Source organism: Populus nigra, chromosome 11 (genome assembly GCF_951802175.1).
Source record: "Populus nigra chromosome 11, ddPopNigr1.1, whole genome shotgun sequence".
Classification (NCBI taxonomy): Eukaryota; Viridiplantae; Streptophyta; class Magnoliopsida; order Malpighiales; family Salicaceae; genus Populus; species Populus nigra.
In genome coordinates, this window is record NC_084862.1 from 15,332,799 (window position 1) to 15,356,664 (window position 23,866).

Below are 23,866 nucleotides of genomic sequence, written 5' to 3' on the forward strand. Positions count from 1 at the left end.
AAGAGAATTTTCTTATAAGAACTCACGAATACACTTTTGAAGCCTTGCGTGATCTCATAGACTCAATTCATCCCTTTTTACCAAAATCAGTTTTCCTATTGGAGTTTTGAAAAATTGATCTTGCATTTTGATTCCGAAAATAATTTGATGTTTATCCAAAAAAAAGATATTTTTGACATTCTACTTGTAGAATGACAAGTGAATCAAGAAACTCCATCATTGAGGTGACTAAATTATAAACAAAAAAAATGTGAGAAAGAAAAGAAAAGAAAAAAGAAATGAATAAACACCCTTACCCCATGACTCTTGAATCATGTGTTTTTAAATGTATGAATAATGGTATGTAGTGAACTCGTTGCTCATGACCCATGAAATGCATCTTTGCAAAGATCAAACCATCACACTTGACGAGGTCAAAGTTTATTGATCATAGCTGCTTGCGCTTGAAATAAGGAAAGGCCATCTTTGTTATCCTTTTCACGTTCTGAAATAAGTACATCCATTGCGATCCCTTTTTTAGCCTAAATAATTTTTCTTTCATAAAAAAAAAATCCCGACTAGGATCACACCCCACACTGGGGAGGCAAGAGAAAATTTCAATGAGAAAAGAGAAAAAGCAGTGAGAAAGCCAAAAAGGCATAAAAGCTCAAGAAACTCAAATGCTAGGGGGCATGCCCAAATCACTAGAAAAGTGACATCTAAGATAAAGTGAGTATGCCCTAGCAAAGCAATAAAGAAGAAGAAGCAACGAATCAAAGAAGAGCGGCAAAAGAAAATATGAATGACATCAAGAGTCAAACTGTTGATAGTGATCCTCAGTCTTTGAAACCCTGAAACACTCTTTGAGCCTTATGAATCCTTTTCTTTCATAGCCAAAAACCATAGCCTACGTTACGTGCCTGTAGAAGTCCTTTCTAATCAAGCAAGCAAGCAACCTAGAACAATAAACAATGCTCTCAAAATGCAAAGAATACTTTTCATAAGATTCATGACATCAAGAATAAACTACTCATTATTATTCATGCTGATAAAAATGAATGTTCAAAAAGAGACAAGTTTTTCTCATACAAATCCTCGAGCTTTTTCTTGAGCCCTTCACTTTGAAACAAAAGGTCATCTCATGATGCATTTTCATCGAAAACCTCATTGCCAAACACAAGAGAAAATAATCTATTTTCCAAGAAAGAAAATAACCAAGGAGTTGCAAGATTTCAAAAGCAAATTGTTTTAGATACACATCGAAATAATTTTTGTTTTCAAAATGCAAGATCAAGATTTCAAGATTCATTCTAGACCCATACTCCTTCACCAAACTGAAAAGGAGAGAAATGAGAGAATGGCTTTTTAAAACTATTATTTGTCTAAGTTGCTGACAGAGCACACTTGGGGGCAATGACCAATACAAGGGGGCAACATTTTGTTTTGAAGGAAAAATTATAGAAAAAAAGATGGTCATTTCCTTCAACAAGACAAGGGGGCATTTTGGATTATGAAAGACAGCTTGATCCTTTCAGCAAGTGACACCGAATGTTTTTAGTAGTGAGACAAGGAGTAATGAATGATCCTCTCAAATTATTTGACAAGACAGAAAATCTCTAGCAAGCAAGTGGGTCACGATGGGCACCACAAAGGCTAAGTTGTGCAAACAAATCTGGAAATAGACTTACATGGGCCAACTCGAGTGGGCTAGAAGCCAAGCGACAAATATGACCCAAATCAGAGGTAGCAAGTCCTCATCAGTCAAGCAACAAGAAGACAAAGAAAAAATAGGGGGCCTATATTTCAAATCAGGTAAAGATGCATGCATATCATCTAAACTTTGGGAAATTGGACAATGAGTTTTGCAAATCTCATTAGAGAAAATTCCAACGGAATCCATCAAGTGGAAGGCCAACTTGAAATGGCCAGGATTGAAATTGCTTTTGAAAAATTTTCACTTTTGAGAATTTTTCAACCTGGGCAGGCCGCCCACGAGAATTAGGCCCTCTGAAAAAATCTCTATGTTTTTCCACCTCCTTCAAATGCGCCTTCGAGCCTTTGATCATCATTTTTAGGGCGCTTTCAAGTCCTTATCTCCTTTCAAGTGCGCCTTCGAGCCCTTGACCATCCAAGTTATTGCGTTTCTTAACCCTACCTCCCTTTTCGAGAACACCTTCAAGCCTTACCTCCCTTCAAATGCACCCTCGAGCCTTTGATCATCATTTTTAGGGCGCTTTCAAGCCCTCATTTCCTTTTCGAGCGCCTTTGAGCCCTCGGTTTTCTCTTCGAGCGCCTTTGAGCCCTCGCTTTCCTTTTGGAGTGCCTTTGAGCACTCGCTTTTCTCTTCGAGAGCGCCTTTGAGCCCTCGCTTCTCTTCGAGTGCCTTTGAGCACTTGCTTTTCTCTTCGAGCGCGCCTTTGAGCCCTCACTTCTCTTCGAGCGCGCCTTTGAGCCCTCGCTTTCCTCTTCGAGCGCCTTTGAGCCCTCGCTTTCCCCTTCAAGTGCCTTTGAGCACTTGCTTTTCGCTTCGAGCGCGCCTTTGAGCCCTCGCTTCCCTTCGAGCGCGCCTTTAAGCCCTCGCTTCTCTTCGAGCGTGCCTTTGAGCCCTCGCTTTCCTCTTCGAGCGCGCCTTTGAGCCCTCGCTTTCTCCCTTCGAGCGCGCCTTTGAGCCATCGCTTCTCTTCGAGCGCGCCTTTGAGCCCTTGCTTCTCTTCGAGCGCGCCTTTGAGCCCTCGCTTTCTTCTTGCATTCTTTTGAGTGCACTTTCGAGCCTCTCATTTTCCTTTTTTATATACTTGGATAGGTCACCCATCACAATAAAACCACTAAAAAAACAAAAAACAAACAAAATGAAACAAAAAAAAAAACAACAAAAAAGGTGGGTCGTCTTCCAAATGACTTGTTTCTTGATTTCTACATCTCTTGGTAAAAGTTTGTCAATCTGCTGTTTTCAAAGTTTTCAAGACTTAAAAAAAAAAAAAAACAAAAAAAAACAAAAAAACAAAACAAAACAAAAAAATCCTTTCTGTATCTACTTTTCTTTATAAATTCACTACACAAAGCTAAAAGAAAATGAAATTTTCCAATATCTTTGCATAGTAAATATTATAAAGAGGGGGCAACTGTCATAACCCAATTTTTGACCATTTTATTTTAATTATTATTATTTTATTTACTGAAAAAAATGATGAAAAAAAATAATAACGTTGGAAAAAAACAAGTAAATGAAGAAGGAATTAAAATTTGGGTTAAGGACAAAATGATTGGAAGTTTTGGGGTTTAATTAAACTTTGAAATTAATCCAATTAAGCTTGGAATTATTTTAATTAATCCAATTAAGAGTTTAATTAGAGAATTGATAAGTTTTGAGACTTAATTAAGCTTGAAATTAATTTAATTCATCCAATCAAGGGTTTAATTGGAGAATTGATAAGTTTTGAGACTTAATTAAGCTTGAAATTAATTTAATTCATCCAATCAAGGGTTTAATTGGAGAATTGATAAGTTTGGAGACTTAATTGGACTTGGATTAATGAGATCAGGGATTTAATTGAAACATTATCAAAGTATAGGGCTGATTCTTGTCAAATTTGAAAGAAATTAAAACCCAAGGACCAATTTGTAAATGTCGCTAAGATGCAGGGGTTCAATTACAATTTACCCAAGGACTGGACGGCAAACATTCAAAATGTCAAGGATCAAAACACAAAACACTAAAAACGGTGCCGTTTCTCAGAACTGTTCATCTTCTTCAACGCTTCAGCTGTCGGCCGCCACCATTACTCCTGCAATAACAGTCGATTGATTACCTGGTAACGGTGGAATTCTGTGGCTATAAAGCCGGAGAAAACAAAGAACGCGAGGGGGACAGGAGAGGAGGATAAAAAAAAGCCAGAGGCTGGATAGAGAGCGACTGAGAACAAAAAAAGAAGAGCAGACTTGCATTCCTCTGTTTCTTCTCAAAGAAACAGAGGAGGCTAAAGAAAAAAGCCACGAACAGAGAGAAAAAAAAAGGAAGAAAAACTGGGGACTGAAAGGGGGAAACCAAGGGGGGATTTTGGGACGAAAAACCAGAGAAAAACCCCAGCAACAAAAAAAAAGCGCACACAGAACCCAGAAAAAACCTAGAACTGGAGGCAGCAACAAGAAGGCAAGAAAACAAAAAGATAGCAGAAAAGAAGAAGGACCCGGAACCAAAACCATCGGGGAGAACCGGCATCATCATTATCTTCGTTCCTTCATTTCTAAAAAAAACAGAAGCAGAGAGGAGACAAACGACCGAGAGAAGAAGAAGCAGAGGGCAGGAAAGCAAAGGTAGAAGGAGGAATTCCAGTTTCCCAGCGAGGAGCGTGTTCACTGATCTTCGCCCGAAACAGTAGCACTCTAGCAGAACAGGTAAGCTTTCTTTAGCTTTCATAGAATAATTCTCTTTCGCCTTCACAGATCAAATAAGTTTGTTAATTATCTCGCACAGTACACAGCACGCGTACTTCTTGTTGGCTTTTGCCCGACCGGGTTGGCTGGGTCCAGCCCAGCCCATGTGGGCTGAGTTGGACCCAGCCCAAAACAAAAATGAAAATAGAGAAAAAAATAGAAAAAAATGAAAAAATAAAAAAGGTAAAAAAAAATGAAAAAAAATGTGTATGCATGAATAAAAATAGTGTAAATTTATTGGTTTATTCACTGACGCCAGAGTCAGGAATAAAAATACCGGTTTAAATTTATATCATTTTTATTCGGTGTATTTTATTTTATTTAGCTAGAAAAATAAAAAATATATGCATGCGTAAAAATAAATTTATTTTTATTTATTTATTCACTGGTGCTAGAGTAAGGAATAAAAAATATTGATCTAATTTCTTTTTCGTAGCTACGAATTTTTACCAACGCCAGAGTTGGAATTATTCGAGTTCGAATATTCACTGGCGCCAGAGTCAGGAATATTATAAACAAATCATCATAGCATAAACTAATAAACATTTAGCAATTTAAGACAAAACCGACAATGCAGTCTGCCTTAGGCAGAACGTTTAAGGGGTGATAATATCTTCTCTTTTACGTAACCAATCCCGAGCCATAGAATCTCTGTTGACCAGTTAGGGTTCCTAGTGACCATAATACTAGGTGGCGACTCCTCAAACAAGACCTTTTCCCTTAAAAGAACTAGATGCCAGAAATCTGTTCTTTTTCCATAATATTCAGAATTTATTTTGTGGGCCGCCGCGATGTCGGGTGCGACAACCATTATGTGAAGGTGTTGAATTGTTACTTCCACCCCCTCTGCACATGAAGATTCATGAATGCAACCTTTCATGTATTCAATATGAATGATGGGAGATTTTAATGTCTTGTGAATGCATTCATTTATATATGGATGATTTTGCTAAGAATTGGTTTGTTAAAAACTTGTATGCTCTAGTTTTTTGCTGATATCATAATCTTGGAGGATGTCAATGATACCAAAGTGAAGAACTACATCTCACAATCACCAAAATTCAAAGTAAAGTAACGGAGAAGAAAATGTGATAACAATGAATGATCACTCAACCTCAGCGAATCTTACGCTTTGAAAACGCTTTTCATCATCAATTTTCCTTTTCTCATTGATTTTAAATCTTCCATGCAGATAAAATAGCATTGACCAATGAAGTGTTGGTCTAGCGGTTAAGACACTGCTATATCCCTATAAGGATGAGAACACAAGTTCGATCTCCAGGAAACGCACTTATTAGGAGGGACAGCCACGAACCCCGAACGGGATTAGTCTCACCCTTTATAAGGGTGTGATGATACCCGGGTAAGAACAAAAAAAAAAAAAAAGAAGATAAAATAGCATTGGTTTTATTCTGTTAAAAAGGGACCTATTCAGCTTAGGCATCAACAACATGTTGCATCCACAATCTTACCACTACATTATAATTATAAACAAAACTAAAAAAATTCTAGTTTGTCTCATCAATATCGGGCTAAGACGGGATTAAATCTAGTTTTATAATGTATTTAGGACGACAGAGTTAACAGACATGCACCAACACACACTTTGCAAATCAGTGTACTATCTGTTTTCTCCAACCTTCCAGCATTATTCTCCCGAGCATATACACAACCGAATGTATAGGCAAATTCTGTGAGCTATTCTGTCAGCTCAAGATTAGGCAATTCTGCTAGCTCTGTTCTCTTTTGTTATATATATACCTGATTGATTGATTGATTCAATAAAATAAGCTTCTTCTCATTCTTGCTCTTCATGGTATCAGAGCACTAACATTATCTTTCTCTCTTCTCACCTGCCTCCTTTTTCTTTTCCTTTTTCCTCTAGCTTCCAATGCCTATCAACACCACCATCCTTAACACAAATGAATCTCACAGCACCTTGATTACCATCAATGTAGCAGCCCAAACTCCATTAAAACTTACCTCCACCAACTATCTAGCCTGGAAACTTCAATTCCAGACTCTATTCATAGGACATTTGATTGAGGTCTCCACAAACATTGAAACACCACAATTTTTCATGATAAAATCCAAAGGATTGGTACTTTGGTGTTTGTGGGGCTGGTAAATGAAAGAACAGATCAAGAGATGAAATCCCTCTATACCGATGTTATTCCTTTCAAGGTGCGTATCAGGTGTTTGAAAAACTTCCTCAACTTAAAATAAAAAAGTCCTGTTTACAACGTTTTTTAGTCCTTTTCAAATCTTCCAATGTGTTGCATTTACTGAATATGATAGTGGGAACTTATTTATCAATAATGATTTTGTATTTTAGATTCCATTGTCTACAAACTTGGAAGCATGCGGACCAGTCAGAAGACAACATGTTTATTGTATATGATAGAGGTACTCAATTTATTTCACATTTCATTCTTAAAATGATGGTAAATCAGAAACAACCATCCCATACAAACAAGGGCCAAGAATAACATTCACAAAGCTCTTTAAAAACTGAATCTTCACACCTCGTTATCCAAGAATGCTGATCTTGAACCCATGACATCAGCATAGGCACTCAAAGATACAAAATGGCATCAAGCCATGTCAAAAGAATATAATGCTCTTATTCGAAAGGGAACCTGACAACTCCTACCTCCTAACTCTAGTCAAAATGTTGTGCAAATGGATTTTCCGCACTAAATGAAATTCTAATGGCTTTATTAACAAGCACAAGGCTCATTTGGTTGCCAAGGAATTTCATCAACGCCCAGGCGTTGACTATCATGACACCTTCAGTCCAGTCATCCAAGGGGATAACAAGGCTCTATTAAAGAGTGTACCGAATTAAGCAAAAACTTGTTGCATCCATAGTCTTACAGCTATTACTTGCACTTAAGCTAACAATGTTTTTTTTCTAAATTAAATATCAATATTTTTTCTATGAATTGTAAATCCAGGGACAGTTTTGGGTTTTATAATCAAAACTTTGGACTAAAATTAATAATAAAACAAGGACCAAAGATAACAGTATGTAAATCTAGGGACCAAAGATAATACAACTGCATTGACTAGAGATTTCACTCGAATTTTGAGTAGAAATTAAAATTCTATCAAATTCTCTACTTTATTTGTGTTCATTTTCTTCTTATTTTTTTTCATATATTTTCCAACTATTTAGAAAACTTTTATGTCACTTAATCATACACCTGGTTTCAATGTTTTACACTGCTTGAGTCCTCAAGAAAACTATTAGATGCTATAAAACAAGAGATATATGAATATTTGGGAGTGTGATAGATATAGTGTTTTAAAATAACAAAATAAGGTTTGTTGAGGCTTATTTTCAATCTTGGAACCTCGCTTTGGGATTCATTGACAAAATTTATTTTTAACCATCAATATTGAATAATGGCTTATTTTCTAATATAAATTATGTTTGAAATAAAATTGATAAAATTAAAAACATGAAACGCAATTAATGACCAAGAGAAAAATATGGCAGAGAAAGAGAACAAGCAACGGAGATGGTCTCTAAATTACTTCTCTTCTACTTTTTATTAGTATATCAAAACAAGGAGTAAGCACACAATACATTCATACGTGCATGATGTAAATATATATAAATAAGAAACAGAGTAATTATTGACTTTTCATAGTTGTATTTGGTTCTATAGTTACAGTTGTTTCTATAGTTACAGGATTTCCTAATTATGGAGGCTGATTTGTCTCTGATTTGTTGCCATTCTGGAGTGTAGTAACCGTTGGAGTATTTTTTTGATTATGGTGGCTGATTTGTTTCTGATTTGCATGCAGCTGTACTTTCCATGTATGATGAGTTGTCATTCTAGAGTGTAGTAGCCGTTGGAATATTTTCCCTACAATCTTTGATGTTGGCGTGACAGGAGTTGATCAAGATTTGATCAGGAGATGCTGTTATGCTGCTGCTGCTACTGCTTTGGTGATGCTGCTGCTCCTGTGATGTTGCTTTAGGGGATGCTATGATGCAGCTGCTGCTACTACTTCCGTGATGCTGCTGGTTGCTGATCATGTGATGTTGCTGCTGTATTATTGCTAATAATGATGACATACTATATTTTGAGACTAAATTGAGGTTTTTCGATTACCTTCAAACATATCATTGTTTTAATAGGTGGACGGTACATCCTTGCTTTTTTTTCCGGCATGTGTTACATTTTTATCTTTTATAATTATAATTATTGGATTGCTAATAATTTGCAAGAAATAATATTCTTTCTCTGAAAAAGGCTTGAAGCATTATAGATAATCTCTTATAGGAATCTCTTTATTGAATCATCAAAATATCAAAGTCTATTTCCAAATACTATTACTACAATTTTTTATATATATAACTATAGAAACAACTAAATAGAAAAATTATAATTTTTAAAATAAAAAACTAGAAAAACCTGATAATAATTTTGAATAAAAAATAAAATAGAAATTTAATTAACAATAATTTCTTATCTCCAATAAAAATTTAGGTTTATCTTCAACGCAAACCCTGTATTTTTTAAATACTATTGTCAAAAACTCTATTATATATATGAATCAAGACAACAGTAAAATAACTTTTACATATTTTTCAAGTTTTACATGGCCAAAGTTGTGTGTTTGGTATTGTGGTAGCTTTTGTGGTTATGGTTTGAAAAAAATTATTTTATAAAAATTACTTTTGGTTGAGGTTGGTTTGGTATTTATATATGTTTGGTTAAAACTGTGGTTGAAATTGAGGTTGAACAAAAAAGTAGTTTAATGTATTTGGTTAAGAATGCTTTTCAAATTGAGGTTATAAAATAATTTCAAAAAATATATATTAATATTGATGGTTTTTAATTTAAATATTGTAGATTTAACTACTGCTATTATATCATGAAATAAATAATACTTTATATAAAATATTTTTTATTGTTCCATTAAACTATCTACAATTCCATCACGTATGAAATACATCCGACAAGGACTACAGTTTCTTTGGTTTCTTAAGCACGCAACAACATAAGGTAAAATATCATCAGGAATAAAATTGGAATTGCGATCAAATTCTGTAAATACTACATCATTAAGCGATCTCCATCTAATTTATGTAGTGTCATTGAATAATGTTAAATACTAATTTTTTGAATAAAACACAATTAAAAATAAAAAATAAATCTTAGTTTTGAACCGGACCTGGTAAGACAAGAATAGTGGAAGGTGACTCCACTATCACTTAAGTGAACAGTAGAGCGTGACTCCACTGTCACTTAAGTCTGTTCACGTGAATAGTGGACCCTCCACTGTTCACGTGAACAGTTTTAAATGACAGTAGAGTCACCCTCCACTGTTTACTTAAGTGAACAGTGATAGAAACAGCAAAAAACTAATTTATTATTAATTATAAAGATTTATTATTGATTATGAATATTGAATAATGGTTTGTTTTAAATATAAATTATGTTTAAAATAAAATTGATAAAATTAAAAGACATGAAACACTACTAAGGATGGGATGTATATTTTGAGACTAAATTGAGGTTTTTAAATTACCTTTAAAAATAATGTGATTTTAATTAGAATACACGTGTAATGTAAAGTATGAACCACATACCATTAACATGATTTTTCAACTGGATTTTTTATTTAAATGATAAAAAATCTGTTTTATATGAAAAAAATATTTATTTTTTTGATATATCTAATAATAATAAATTAGAGGATAGTAACAAGAAAATAGGAATTAGATCGAATAAGTGATACCAGTTTCTACTATGATATATCTAGCGAAAGAAAGTAATATATTTTTAATGAAAAAGAAAAAAATGTTTTTAATAAATATAAAAGATGAATGAAAATATTAGAGAATAAGAAAGAGATATGGAATGTCTTTGAAGATTTCTAAGAACTTAATTACAATGACATTATAATTAGATAATGCTAGGTTTTAATATTTAATTTTTTATATTGTTAAAGAGTCTCTTTGAACCAAATAATGAAAATATTATATAACTCTTTTGAATGAATTGTTAATAGAGAGACTGTTTTGAGTCCCTAACTTGGCTGATTTTATTTGAATATATTATTTGATTTGTCTATTTATAGGTTTACTCTGCAGCTAACTTCTCTTTCCCATTGCTGCCATTTCATAGCTAACTCTTTGTTATACTGAACTTGCTCTTCTTTGCTTCTTTCTCGTTTTAATTTCATGTCTTGCTCATAACGATAACTTGAAAGCCTTACGTTCAGATAGATAATCATTGACCAGTCCATCCTATATCATTCTATTTAATTTACAAATGCTGAAAGAAAAACGCAAGCAATCCAAAGATGAAGAAAATGATTCATCATCGCGAAAGAGAAGAAAAGCTGACCTCAGTAAGCCTATATAAAGAATACAATTAACCTCGTTTCAATATCATAGCTTTTGAATTTCATAGCTAACTCTTTGTTGTATTGCTCCATTGGTAATTGATTGTGCCTTCATTTCTGCAGCTGCCATGACAGAGCCAGAGTCTTATCGATCTAGACCAGAAGGGGCCTATGATGTCTTCTTGAGTTTTAGAGGAGAAGACACTCGCAAGACATTTACAGATCATCTATATACTGCCTTGGTCCAAGCAGGAATCCACACTTTTCGAGATGATGATGAACTTCCGAGAGGAGATGAAATCTCCGATCATCTCCTCAGGGCAGTTCAAGAATCAAAGATATCCATAGTTGTCTTCTCAAAAAGATATGCTTCTTCTAGATGGTGTCTCAATGAACTTGTAGCGATTCTGAAGTGCAAAAGGAAGAAATCTGGTCAGATTGCTCTTCCTATATTCTATGACATTGATCCTTCAGATGTGAGAAAACAGACTGGCAGTTTTGCAGAAGCATTTGTTAAACATGAAGAGCGTTTTGAAGAGAAGTTGGTGAAGGAGTGGAGAAAAGCTCTTGAGGAGGCTGGAAATCTATCTGGATGGAATCTCAATGATATGGCAAATGGGTATGCCTTTTTCTCTAAGATTCACTTGCACACATTTATGGAGTCAATATACTTTACATTTTTCAATGTGAAACAATAAAATACTTAATTGACGCGCTATCAATGACTTGATTTTGTCTATGAGCAGGCATGAAGCAAAATTTATCAAAGAGATTATCAAGGATGTGTTGAATAAATTAGATCCCATGTACTTATATGTTCCTGAGCACCTAGTACGTAGGAATGGATCGGTTTGCTCACAATATTTTTGACTTTCTAAGTACTGCAACAGATGATGTACGCATTGTGGGCATACATGGGATGCCAGGAATAGGAAAGACGACTATAGCAAAAGTTGTATTTAATCAACTCTGCTATGGATTCGAGGGAAGCTGTTTTCTTTCGGATATCAATGAAAGGTCAAAACAAGTTAATGGTCTTGTTCCTTTACAAAAGCAACTTCTTCACGATATTTTAAAACAAGATGCTGCAAACTTCGATTGTGTTGATAGAGGAAAGGTTCTCATCAAAGAACGACTTCGTCGCAAAAGAGTTCTTGTTATTGCTGATGATGTGGCTCATCTGGACCAGCTAAATGCATTGATGGGAGATCGAAGTTGGTTTGGTCCCGGAAGTATAGCAATTATTACAACAAGATATTCAAGTTTACTTCGTGAAGCAGATAAACCATATCAGATCAAAGAATTGGAACCAGATGAGGCCCTTGAGCTTTTCAGCTGGCATGCCTTTAAGGACACCAAGCCAGCAGAAGATTATATTGAGCTTTCGAAGAAAGCAGTTGATTACTGTGGAGGACTTCCTTTAGCTCTTCAGGTTATAGGAGCTCTTCTGTACAGGAAAAAAAGATAGATGGGAAAGTGAAATTGACAACTTGAGCAGAATTCCAGAAAGCAATATTCAAGGAAAGCTTCTAATAAGTTTTGACGCACTGGATGGTGAACTACAAAATGCATTCCTTGATATTGCATGCTTCTTTATTGGTATAGAGAGAGAATACGTCGCAAAAGTGCTAGGAGCCCGTTGCCGTCCCAATCCAGAAGTTGTTCTGGAAACTCTCTGTGAAAGGTCTCTGATTAAAGTATTGGGAGAGACGGTAACCATGCATGATCTATTACGAGACATGGGAAGGGAGGTCGTTTGTGAATCGTCTCCAAAAGAACCTGGAAAGAGGACCAGAATTTGGAATCAAGAGGATGCATGGAATGTACTTGAGCAGCAGAAGGTAAGAGCTCACTGCATACACGAAAGCATAGTCATGTGTATTTTCTAGTCAAACTTATTACAAATAATTGTAAGAAAGTTGTATTGTTTTTTGTTTTAGGGTACGGATGTTGTAGAGGGTCTTGCACTGGATGTCAGAGCATCAGAAGCTAAATCACTTAGCATAGGATCATTTGCAAAAATAAAATGTTTAAATTTACTCCAAATCAACGGAGCACATCTCACCGGATCCTTCAAATTGCTTTCTAAAGAGTTGATGTGGATTTGTTGGCGTAAATGTCCTATGGAATATTTTCCATCTGATTTTACCTTAAACAATCTAGCTGTTCTTGATATGCAGTACAATAACCTCAAACAATTATAGGAGGGTGAAAAGGTGCGAAACATGTTACAATCCTCAAAATTTCTCCATATGTAATTTATATTTACATGTTATAAATTTCTATGATTAATTTTTATTATTATGTGCTCTATTATACAGATTCTCAACAGGCTAAAAATCATTAATCTCAGTCATTCTCAGCACCTTATTAAAACACCAAACTTGCACAGTTCAAGCCTAGAGAAACTAATTATGAAAGGTTGCCAGAGTTTAGTTGAAGTCCATCAATCTATTGAAAATTTGACGAGCCTCGTTTTCTTGAATCTGGAGGGATGTAGGAGGCTAAAGATTCTCCCTGAAAGCATTGGCAATGTAAAGTCTCTTGAAACTCTGAATATTGTTGGGTGTTCACAACTTGACAAATTGCCAGAACGCATGGGTGATATGGAATCCTTAACTGAGCTGCTAGCCGATGGGATTGAAAATGAGCAATTTCTCTCTTCAATTGAACAATTAAAGCATGTCAGAAGGTTATCATTGCGTCAAAACAGTTCGGCTCCACCAAGTTGTTCTTTGATTTCAGCAGGTGCTTTGAATTGGAAACGTTGGCTGCCAACATCTTTCATTGAATGGATATCAGTGAAACGTCTTGAGCTTTCTAATGGTGGTTTGTCTGATCGCGCAACTAACTGTGTTGATTTTAGGGGTTTGTCCGCTCTAGAAGAATTGGATCTATCAGGAAACAAATTCTCTAGCCTGCCTTCTGGGATCGGCTTCCTTCCCAAGCTAAGATGCTTGTCTGTTCAGGGATGTGAATATCTTGTATCAATCTTGGATCTTCCCTCAAGTTTACGCTATTTGGGTGCATCTTATTGCAAATCATTGGAAAGAGTTAGAATGCCAATCAAGCCAAAAAAAGAACTATATATGGATCTAGATGAAAGTCATTCGTTAGAAGAGATTCAGGGCATCGAAGGTCAAAGTAATATTTTCTGGTATATTCGTGTTGATTGCCGCAGTCATTCACCAAATAAATTACAGAAAAGCGTTGTTGAGGTACTATTTCTTTCAGTCTCTCTTGCAAATATATTGATTAATGTCTAAAATCTCAGCATTCATTGAAATCAATAAATATTTATACAGGCAATGGGCAACGGTGGTCTCCGCTATTGTATTAACTGCCTTCCTGGTGAGATGCCAAATTGGTTGAGCTACAGTGGAGAAGGATGCTCATTGTCATTCCATATACCTCAAGTCTTCCAAGGCTTAGTTGTTTGGTTTGTCTGTTCACTTGAAATACCTCCGTGGCAATTAAATTCTCGCACTACTATTATTATAAGAAATAAAAGCAATGGTATTCAATTGTTTGAAGATAAAAGACTAGGACCAGAACCTGCGGGATGGATAAGATACATAAGTAGAAGTGAAATGGCAATGAAAGATTACTGTGGAGATCACGAATTGGAACTACACATATATTCAGAGCCCATCCATTACTGTGGAGATGACGAATTGAAACTATACATTAAAGAATGTGGGGTACATGTGATCGCAGGGAAGTCAGATTCATTTGAAGAGTCAAAAGTGAGAAGAGATATGGTCATGCCTGCATCACCACTGCCATATCATCTGCTTCCTCATCCCCTTTGTGGTTCAATTACAGCGTCTACACCTAAGCAATGGAGTGACTATTTATTTGCGAAGCTGCATAAATATAACCTCGATGTTTTAAGGCTTCGTGGTAAGAACAAAAAATTCATTTTGTTATTTTTATTTTATTCTATTTAATTTATGAGATTAAATATTATCTTTAATTATTTCATTATTATTATTTAATCTAAAAAAATATTAAATATCATCTTTAATAAAAAATTATTAAATATTTAAGGCTTTTTGGTAAGAATACATATTTCCTTTAGTTATTTATATTTTATTCTATTTAATTTAAGAGATTAAATATTATCTTTAATTATTTTATTTTTCTTATTTAATCTAAAAAATTAAATATTATCTTTAATAATATTTTTTATTAAATATTTAAAGTCTGATTGGTTTTATTTTTTATTTCTTGATTTGATGATAATATTCTTCTTATTTAATTTAAAAAATAAATATTATCTTTAATAATTAGATCTATCAAATATCACTTAATTATATCATTATTTTATTGGTAGCATCTTATGAATCTTTTAAGCCAAAAGAATAGTAGGAAGAGCTGAAATCAGCAAGGAATATTTAGAGTCTGTTTAATTTTATTGTTTATTCTTTGATTTCTTGATAAAAATTTTAAATTCTTGAAAACAAAAATTGAAAACTTATATGATGGCCTTTTGAAAAACAAAAGGCCAACAATGACTAACATAATTTGTTAAAATCACTTTAGTTTATTTAGAAAATATTGAAAACTGATATTTGTTTTTTTACATTAAAATAAAAAATTGAACAATGTTTTTATATTTTATTTCAAATTTGATATTTCAAAACAAAAATGAAAATGATGTGATATTAACCTTTTTTATTATAAAGTAAGTTTCTTAATTAAAAGTGAAGGGGATTAATTTGTTTGTAATAACAAAATGTATATACAATCACGCATATTTAAACTTATTTTCAAACTTGAAAGTTCTACTGATTTTTGTTGGTTTTTTAGGGAATAGAAGAATTATCCGGAAATGAGGGCATTAAAAGATAAATCGCTGAGCATAAAATCATTTTCAGAGAGATGCTTGAAGGTACTCCAAATTAGTAGAGTACATCTCTTTAGACTTCTTTCTAAGGAGTTGATATGTATTTGTTGGCTTGAATGCTTTTTGAAATCTTTTCCATCCCATTTGAAATTAGTAAAAACCATGGTTGTTGTTGACAAAAAAAACTCACTTGTACAACTTATCCATGATGTAATTTATAATTTCAAGTTACAACTTTTGATGAATATTGTTTCATTTTTTTCTCACTTCAACGTATTCTCCAAAAGACAAAAATTCTTGATCTTAGTTAGAAACAAATTGGTTTTCTAGGAAGAGATTATTGGTTCCGATATAGTGTTTGAGTTGGTTCTTCACTGTTTGATGTTATGATTTAAGATAATTGATGAAAACTATCATACACAAGAATATTCAGAAGGCATCCTTAATTGTTGTAATAAGTAAAGTCTTGTTAGTTTTTCTATGTGTTATTGCATGATTTTTACTCATTTTGGCCCTTTTTTTTTATATACAACTTTTGTTTTTTTGTCGGTTTGTCATTAGTTTTATGGCACTAGCACCAATTAATAATAAATCTTGGACTATTATTAAACAAAGAAAAAAAAACATTGTTAAAACACCAAACTTGCATAGTTTAAATATAGAGAAACCCTATGAAAATAATCTAATTTAGAAAATAATTAATTTGTCCTTATAGTTTTAGAAAATAGTATTTAATCCTTATGTTTTTATATTCATCTATGATTTAATCTCTTACATTCATTCATCTTATTATTATTGTAATCCTAAAAAAAAACGCATATCATAAATACCAATTCAAAATAAATAAAATGTTTAAAAAATCTTTTAGTATCACACCTTTTTTTTTTAAAAAAAAACAACATATTTGATCAACCTAAATTTTAAAGACTAACCAACTATCACAATCATGTAAAAATTAAATTTCAACAAATTAACCTCATAGAAAAAAAATACATTGTGAAGACAAATTTAAAATAAATCAAATGATTAAAAATAAACATATTTTGTAAAAAAGTATTCAAACAATAAAATATTGGATCGACACTGACATTGTGGAATAACCTATTAAATTTGTAACTTGGGTTATGGACTCAAGTGAGTTTAATGGTTTCTTATATAAAAAAAAAGTTTTACCTAAATATAAAATAGAAAAATTAAAAAAAAAGGAGCAAAAAGAAGTCTATGAGAGTGGGTTTGGTGGCCCAGCATGCCTGAGCTTTTTTAAAATAAAAAAAAAACCTAGGTATGTGGACCTTGTAGTCTAGCCCACGCACCTGAGCTTGGTTCTACTTTTTTAAATTTTAGGTCAATGCTTCATTGGTTGTGTCACACGTCAGAAAACACCCGCGCGCGGCGTCGGCCCGTCCTGGCGATGGCGGTTTTTGCTCTCTGTTATTGGAATTGATTTTGTTTAGGAGTCGCCACCTAGTATTTAATTGAGGGTTACTACGAAACCCAAGTTGATTGGTCTTGTCAGAGATTCGAGGGTAAGGGACTGATTGTGATTAGGGAAGGTATTAGCACCCACCTAGTATTTCTTTTTTTTTTACATCCACAATACAAATTATAAAATTCAAAAATAAATAAAAATTACACCAAATAATTCCAAATTTACAAAACAATACTAAAAGCTCCAGAAATTGCAAGGGAACCACCGAAACTGCAGGAATTCACGCCGCAGGAATACTGGTGGCGCGTGTTCCAACGCGCCGCCGTCACTGGCGGTGCGTGGGTTCACGCGCCGTGAGGCAAACAGCCGGCCGGAACTGGCTTCTTCTCCTCCGCAACGCCGGCGACGCCGTAACCTGCAAAACAACGAAGAAACGCAACACAGGCAGTTGATTTTAGATTTGTTTTAGATCTGTTAACAGATCTCTGTTCCCTTTTCTTCCCAGTTTGTTCTTTCTTCACACCCACAGCCGTCGTTCATCACCGTTGAAGCTACGGTGGAGATGGCTGCTTCGCTGATGGTCTTCACTCCAGTCGGCGGTGGCAGTCTGGGATGGCTGCTTCGCTGGCGGTGCTTCGCCAGTTGAAGAGGGAGAGGCTGGACAGGCGTTCGGCCGTCGCGGGAGGCCGGATCTGCAGATCGAAGGAGGGGCGTCGCCGCTGGGCTGAAGAAAGGAGTCAATCGCTCGGCCGTCGCGGGAGGCTGGATGGCGCCGAAGGAGATGACGGAGGCCGCTGGATGCAGTGGAAATCGGTTGAGATAAGGGGAAGACGCCGCTGCTGATGGCGAAGACCGGCTGAGAGGAGAGTAAAGGAGGCTGCCTCTTGCCGGTTGTGGGGGGAAGATTGAGAGAAGATGAGGAGCTGGAGTGGGTTCCTTGGCCGGCGAGAAAAGGAAGATTATGTCAGTTTTTGGGAGAGAACCAGCTGCGGGTTGAAAGGAGGAAGGAAATTTTTAACCGGGTGGGGGGCGGCGGCTTCCCTTGAAAAAATGGGTTTAGGGTTAGGTTTTTTTGTATTTTTTTTAAGTTGTCAAAATTGCCCCCCCTAGGTTTTGAGTTAAAGGTTGCTATTTATAGGCAGAGTAGTTTTTCGGGCTTCAAAATTGGTCCCTCAAGTTTTGTGTTTGGCCCCTAATTTCAATTAATTCACTTGGTAAAAATTAAATTGGGTCTCTTAAAATTCTGATTTTTCAATTAAGTCTAAATTAAGCTCCCAAACTTAATTTTCACCAATTAAGCCCTCCAATTAATTTTGACCCGCTTAAAGTATAATTAAGTCCTTGCACTTAATTAAATCCTTCAATTGGACCCAAATTAATTCTTGAACATAATTAAAATTCAATTTGGCCCATGATAAAATCAAATTGGCCCATTAAAAATTTAATTATGTCATTGGACTTAATTTTTATGCCAATTCGTCCAATATTCATTTAGTTTGACCTTTGAATTTGCATTTTTCTATTTTTGGGCATAACAGCGTACACTTGGCCCTTGAAATTCTTCCGAAAATTGCAGCTTGATTTTCGCCTATTTTTGCAGCCTTTCTTGGTCGGCTTTCTCCGCATTGTCGGCCTTTATTATTTTTTCATTTTGATTTTTTTTATTTTTTTTTTTATTTTTTTTGGAAAAAACAAATTTTGGGGAATCACCCAAAATTGGGTGATGACAGTTGCCCCCCTCTTTACAATGCTTATGGTAGAAAGTCTCATAAGAGACTTTAGATAATAAGCATTGTAAAGAAGAAAAAAAGGATGAGATATGGTTGACTCATCTTGTTGAGGAATGATGAATCCTCTTGAAGGTTAGAAAGCGCACTCGAAAGGAGGTAAGGTTAGAAAAATACACTACCTAAGAGGTTAGGACTCGAGGGAGCTCTTAAAAAGAGGCAGGGTTGGACAACGCACTACCTAAGATGGTTGATGGCTCTAAGGCGCACTCAAAGGGAGGTAGAGTTGGAAAACACACTACCTAAGAGGTAAGGGCTCTAAGGCGCACTAAAAAAGAGGCAGGGTTGGAAAACACACTACCTAAGGTGGTCGATGGCTTGAAGGCGCACTAAAAAGGGGTAGAGTTGGAAAACGCACTACCTAAGATGGTTGAAGGCTCTAAGGCGCACTCAAAAGGAGGTATGGTTAGAAAACACACTACCTAAGGTGGTTGGTCGCTCGAAGGCGCACTAAAGAAGGAGGTAGGGTTGGAAAACACACTACCTAAGGTGGTTGGTGGCTCGAAGAGGCACTAAAAAGGAGGCAGGTTTGTAAAACACGCTACCTAAGGTGTTTGAAGGCTCTAAGGCGCACTCAAAAGGAGGTATGGTTAGAAAACACGCTACCTAAGGTATGATGGCTCGAAGGCACATTAAAAAGGAGGCAGGTTTGGAAAACACGCTACCTAAGGTGTTTGAAGGCTCTAAGGCGCACTCAAAAGGAAGTAGGGCTCGAAAGCCCACTCGAAAGAGGAGGTAGGGTTAGAGGACACGCTACCTAATATGTGAGGGCACGGAGGCCCACTTAAAAATGGAGGCAAGGTTAGAAAACACACTACCTAAGAGGTGAGGGCTCGAAAGCCCACTAAAAAGGTGGTATGGTTGGAAAACACACTACCTAAGGTGGTTGATGGCTCTAAGACGCACTAAAAAGGAGGCAGGTTTGGAAAACACGCTACCTAAGGTGTTTGAAGGCTCTAAGGCGCACTCAAAAGGGAGGTATGGTTGGAAAACACACTACCTAAGGTGGTTAATGGCTTTAAGGCGCACTAAAAAGGAGGTAGGTTTGGAAAACACGCTACCTAAGGTGTTTGAAGGCTCTAAGGCGCACTCAAAAGGAGGTATGGTTGGAAAACACGCTACCTAAGGTGTGATGGCTCGAAGGCACATTTAAAAATGGAGGCAAGGTTAGAAAACACACTACCTAAGGTGTGAGGGCTCAAAGGCCTACTAAAAAGGAGGTATGGTTGGAAAACACACTACCTAAGATATGAGGGCTCAAAAGCCCACTCGAAAAAGAAAGTAGGGTTGGAAAACACGCTACCTAAGGTGTGAGGGCACGAAGGCCCACTTAAAAAAGGAGGCAAGGTTAGAAAACACACTACCTAAGGTGTGAGGGCTCAAAGGCCCACTAAAAAGGAGGTATGGTTGGAAAACACACTACCTAAGATATGAGGGCTCGAAAGCCCACTCGAAAAAGAAAGTAGGGTTGGAAAACACGCTACCTAAGGTGTGAGGGCACGAAGGCCCACTTAAAAATGGAGGCAAGGTTAGAAAACACACTACCTAAGGTGTGAGGGCTCGAAAGCCCACTCAAAAAGGAGGTATGGTTAGAAAACACACTACCTAAAATGTGATGGCTCGAAAGCCCACTTAAAAAAGGAAGGTAGATAGGGCTAGAAAGCATACTATCTAAAGGGTGAGGGCTTAACAGCCCGCTCAAAAAGAGGTGATGGTGAGACACTAATATGTCAAGGTTGAAAGTAATGCATCATGATCAATATGCATGTATACTTACCTGAGAAATATAGGTCCCCCTTTCTTCATGGAGTTCCCTTTCAAAAGTTTGAGTCTCTGATAGTAAGCTTCGATGGCTCTTTTCGTTCTTGCTTACTCGAGTCATATCTTGTGACCTTGACCCCTAGGAAGGACTGAATATCATCATACTTCTTTGTCCTCCGCCCTTTTATCTCGAGGGTTGCCAATTTTGCCCCACATTTTTCCTAGAAAGGGAAAAGGGAATCATGGAGCCGACTCTACCAGATGTTTTTGATTGCCCCCCTAGCTTGATCATGCCCCCAAGTATTCAAATCAGGTTTGGGGATGAGGCTATGTGAAAGAAGGTTTGGCTATTTACAAGGAGTTCTTTTCATGCATAATTTTTGGAATTTCAAAGTTATTCCAGACACAGAAATCATTTTGACATCGATTCAAAGCAGAACTCATTCTGACAAAATTCAAGTGATTCCTATGGAGAGGTTTTCAGAAGTGATGAAAACTGTTTTTGGTGAAAAATATGAAGTGACATCTGGTTGGTCAAAAAAAGGTTGAAATATCAATTTGGGGGTTATTGAGAACCGTCTTTTGACGAAAATGTGAAGAAGTGACATCTAGTTGGTCAAAAAAGGGTTGAAATGCCAATTTGAGGGTTATTGAGAACCGTGTTTCGACGAAAATGTGAAAAACACGAAGTGACATTTGGCTGGTCAAAAAAGGTTTAAATTTCAATTTAAGGGTTATTGAGAACCGTTTTCAAAGCATTTATTTTATTTACATGAATAATGATTTTGCTTCGCATGAGAAAGCACTGCCTACCGATCCAAATTGCTTGCCTTTAATCAGAAAGGGCTTGATTAGGTACGTAATGTAGGCTTGGGCTATTGGCTATGAAGAAAAGGATATTCGTAGGCTCAAAAGGTGTTTAAAGGACTTTAAGACTAAGGATCACTAGTGCTTATATCCCAAACTCTTTTGTTCATAGATTTCTGGACCTTGGAATTGATTTGTAAAATGGTCCACGGTGCCCCCCAGTGTTGGGCTTGGGCTTTTTCTCTTTTTTTTTCATTTGATTTTGAACATACTTGCATTTGCTTTTTTTTTGCTCAAAATTTTGGATCCTTTGGATTTTTCTTTATGCCCCCCAGCTTTGTACAGGCACTTTCGATGATTGAGAATTTTCTTTTATGCCCCCCAGTATTGTTTGGGCACTTTCATCGTTGAAGACTTTTTATGCCCCCCAGGGTTGTTTGGGCACTTTCAATCATTGAGGATTTTTTTTAGCACTTGCCCCCCAGTGTAGGGTGTGATCCCAGCCAAGGTTATTTTTCAAGAAAAATATATTAGGCTCAAAAGGGGACTGCAAAGGAGATATTTCAGCCTTGCGAAAGGATTATCAAAGATGGCCTTTCTTCATCTCAAATGCATGCATTTAGGATCGGTAAGCCTTGCTTTCATGCGAGTATGCAGAGTGATTTCTCATTATTCATGCAACTAAAACCCAGCTTTTGGAGTCACTTCATTGTGTTTTTTTTTTTGGGTTTTTTTTTTTAGGTGTATGGTTACCTCTCTAAGGAATCACCTGAATTTTCAAAACTTGTTTGTTTGAACAAACACCAATATGATTTCTGTTTTTGTACTAAACTTTGATTTCCCAAAAAACCTTGTGAAAACATGGGGTTATGCTTGTTGTTTTGGGAAAAAGGGAAAACACCCAAGAATTCTTGGTGCGGTGGTTTTGTAAATACAAAGGTGTGCTTAGTATGTTATTTGCATGAACACAATAAAAAAGAAAACACATGATTTTATTTACAGGAAAGGCTCATTGGACAGGGAAAGTCTTGTGGCATTTTGAGCCAAATTATCGACAAAACTGGAATAGGTTGAAAAAAAATCAAGAAGTTTTTGCAGGCATGATCAAGCAGGGGTATTTTTGGCAGAACAAGAACAGGCTCCATTCTGCAATAGTGGTGCAATTCCCCTTCAGATTGTGTCAAGGATTTTGATCAATCAATTTTTTTAGGCAGAACAAGAACAGACTCCATTCTGCCACGGAGGTGCAATTCCCCTTCGGATTGTGTTTAAGCTCTTGATCATGTTTGCCCCCCAGTTTTTTTTGGTTGAGTTGTTGTTGGGGTTTGAACAAAGATGATAGGTCAGTTGGAAGGAACTTCCCTATGGTCATTTCTCAGGATTTGCTCGAGTAAGCCAGAGGCGAGTCAAGCTTTTGTTCAGAGACTCCAACTCTTTTTGAAAATGGGTGCTGAGGCGAGCACGTTCTTTATCTCCAATGTTTTTTTGCTCAAAATTAGGTGTTGTAGCCTCGGAGGGGACCCACCTTTTATTCTGGTGCATGCATGAGAAAATGTATGAACATGCAATCTATATGATGAACTTGCCCTTCGAGTGGTGACATATGATCGTCACTTTTGTATGATGAAACAAGAATATTGATTCTTGCCCAAACTCTACAATGAAAATTTTCGAAGTGACGATCATTCTGTCACCCACAAGTCTTGAATTCAAGATGTTTCAAGAAGGGTTCGCCCCAATGCAGATAAATGATAGCACATACAACCTAAGGACAGGTTCTATTGATTATGTGAACATGGGAGGTTTTCTACTTGGTCTCAAAAGGGTCTATGAACCGCCCAGTGACCACCTCATGTGAAGGCGGTATAGGGGTTTACAAGGAATGGTCAGGGCACCCTGTGACCGCCATTACCGAGTAAACACTCAGCTCATAGTTGGATGTTTCACAAATCTGAACCCCGACTGAAAGTCATGAGGCAGACCGCTACTCCCCTCCTAACTTAGAGGTTTGTGTGTGCTTTCAAAAATACAGGTGATGCATGAAAAATTCTAAAAATGCATGGTTAAAATAAAGCAAGACACAAATGGCAAAATTTAAACACATCAAATACACAAAGCTTAGTCCAATGTTGTTAGAAACAGTACCTCCCCAGTGGAGTCGCCATTCTGTCGCACGTCGGAAAACACCTGCAGCGCACGGCGTCGTCCCGTCCTGGCGATGGCGGTTTTTGCTCTCTGTTATTGGAATTGATTTTGTTTAGGAGTCGCCACCTAGTATTTAATTGAGGGTTACTAGGAAACCCAAGTTGATTGGTCTTGTCAGAGATTCGAGGGTAAGGGACTGATTGTGGTTAGGGAAGGTATTAGCACCCCTAACGCACCCTACCTGAGGTAAGCTGCTTCGTGGATGATGTGTTAAAGAAGTTTTAAAAATTTTGTTTTTTCATCGGAATT

The 23,866-nt window shown here is 36.3% G+C and overlaps 1 protein-coding gene across 2 annotated transcripts in view; it reads left to right on the top strand.

Annotated features, from left to right (window-relative positions):
- The first annotated feature begins 10,545 nt into the window (after positions 1–10,545).
- The window catches only part of LOC133668355 (disease resistance protein RUN1-like), a 41,957-nt gene continuing 28,636 nt past the window's right edge, over positions 10,546–23,866 (top strand). The window contains exon 1 of one of the 2 annotated variants that reach the window (XM_062088145.1): positions 10,546–10,785. In XM_062088145.1, the coding sequence (XP_061944129.1) occupies positions 10,707–10,785 (79 nt within the window). In that variant the 5' untranslated portion in view covers positions 10,546–10,706. The remainder of the gene's footprint in view (positions 10,786–23,866) is intronic. The other variant, XM_062088143.1, reaches the window with a different exon arrangement.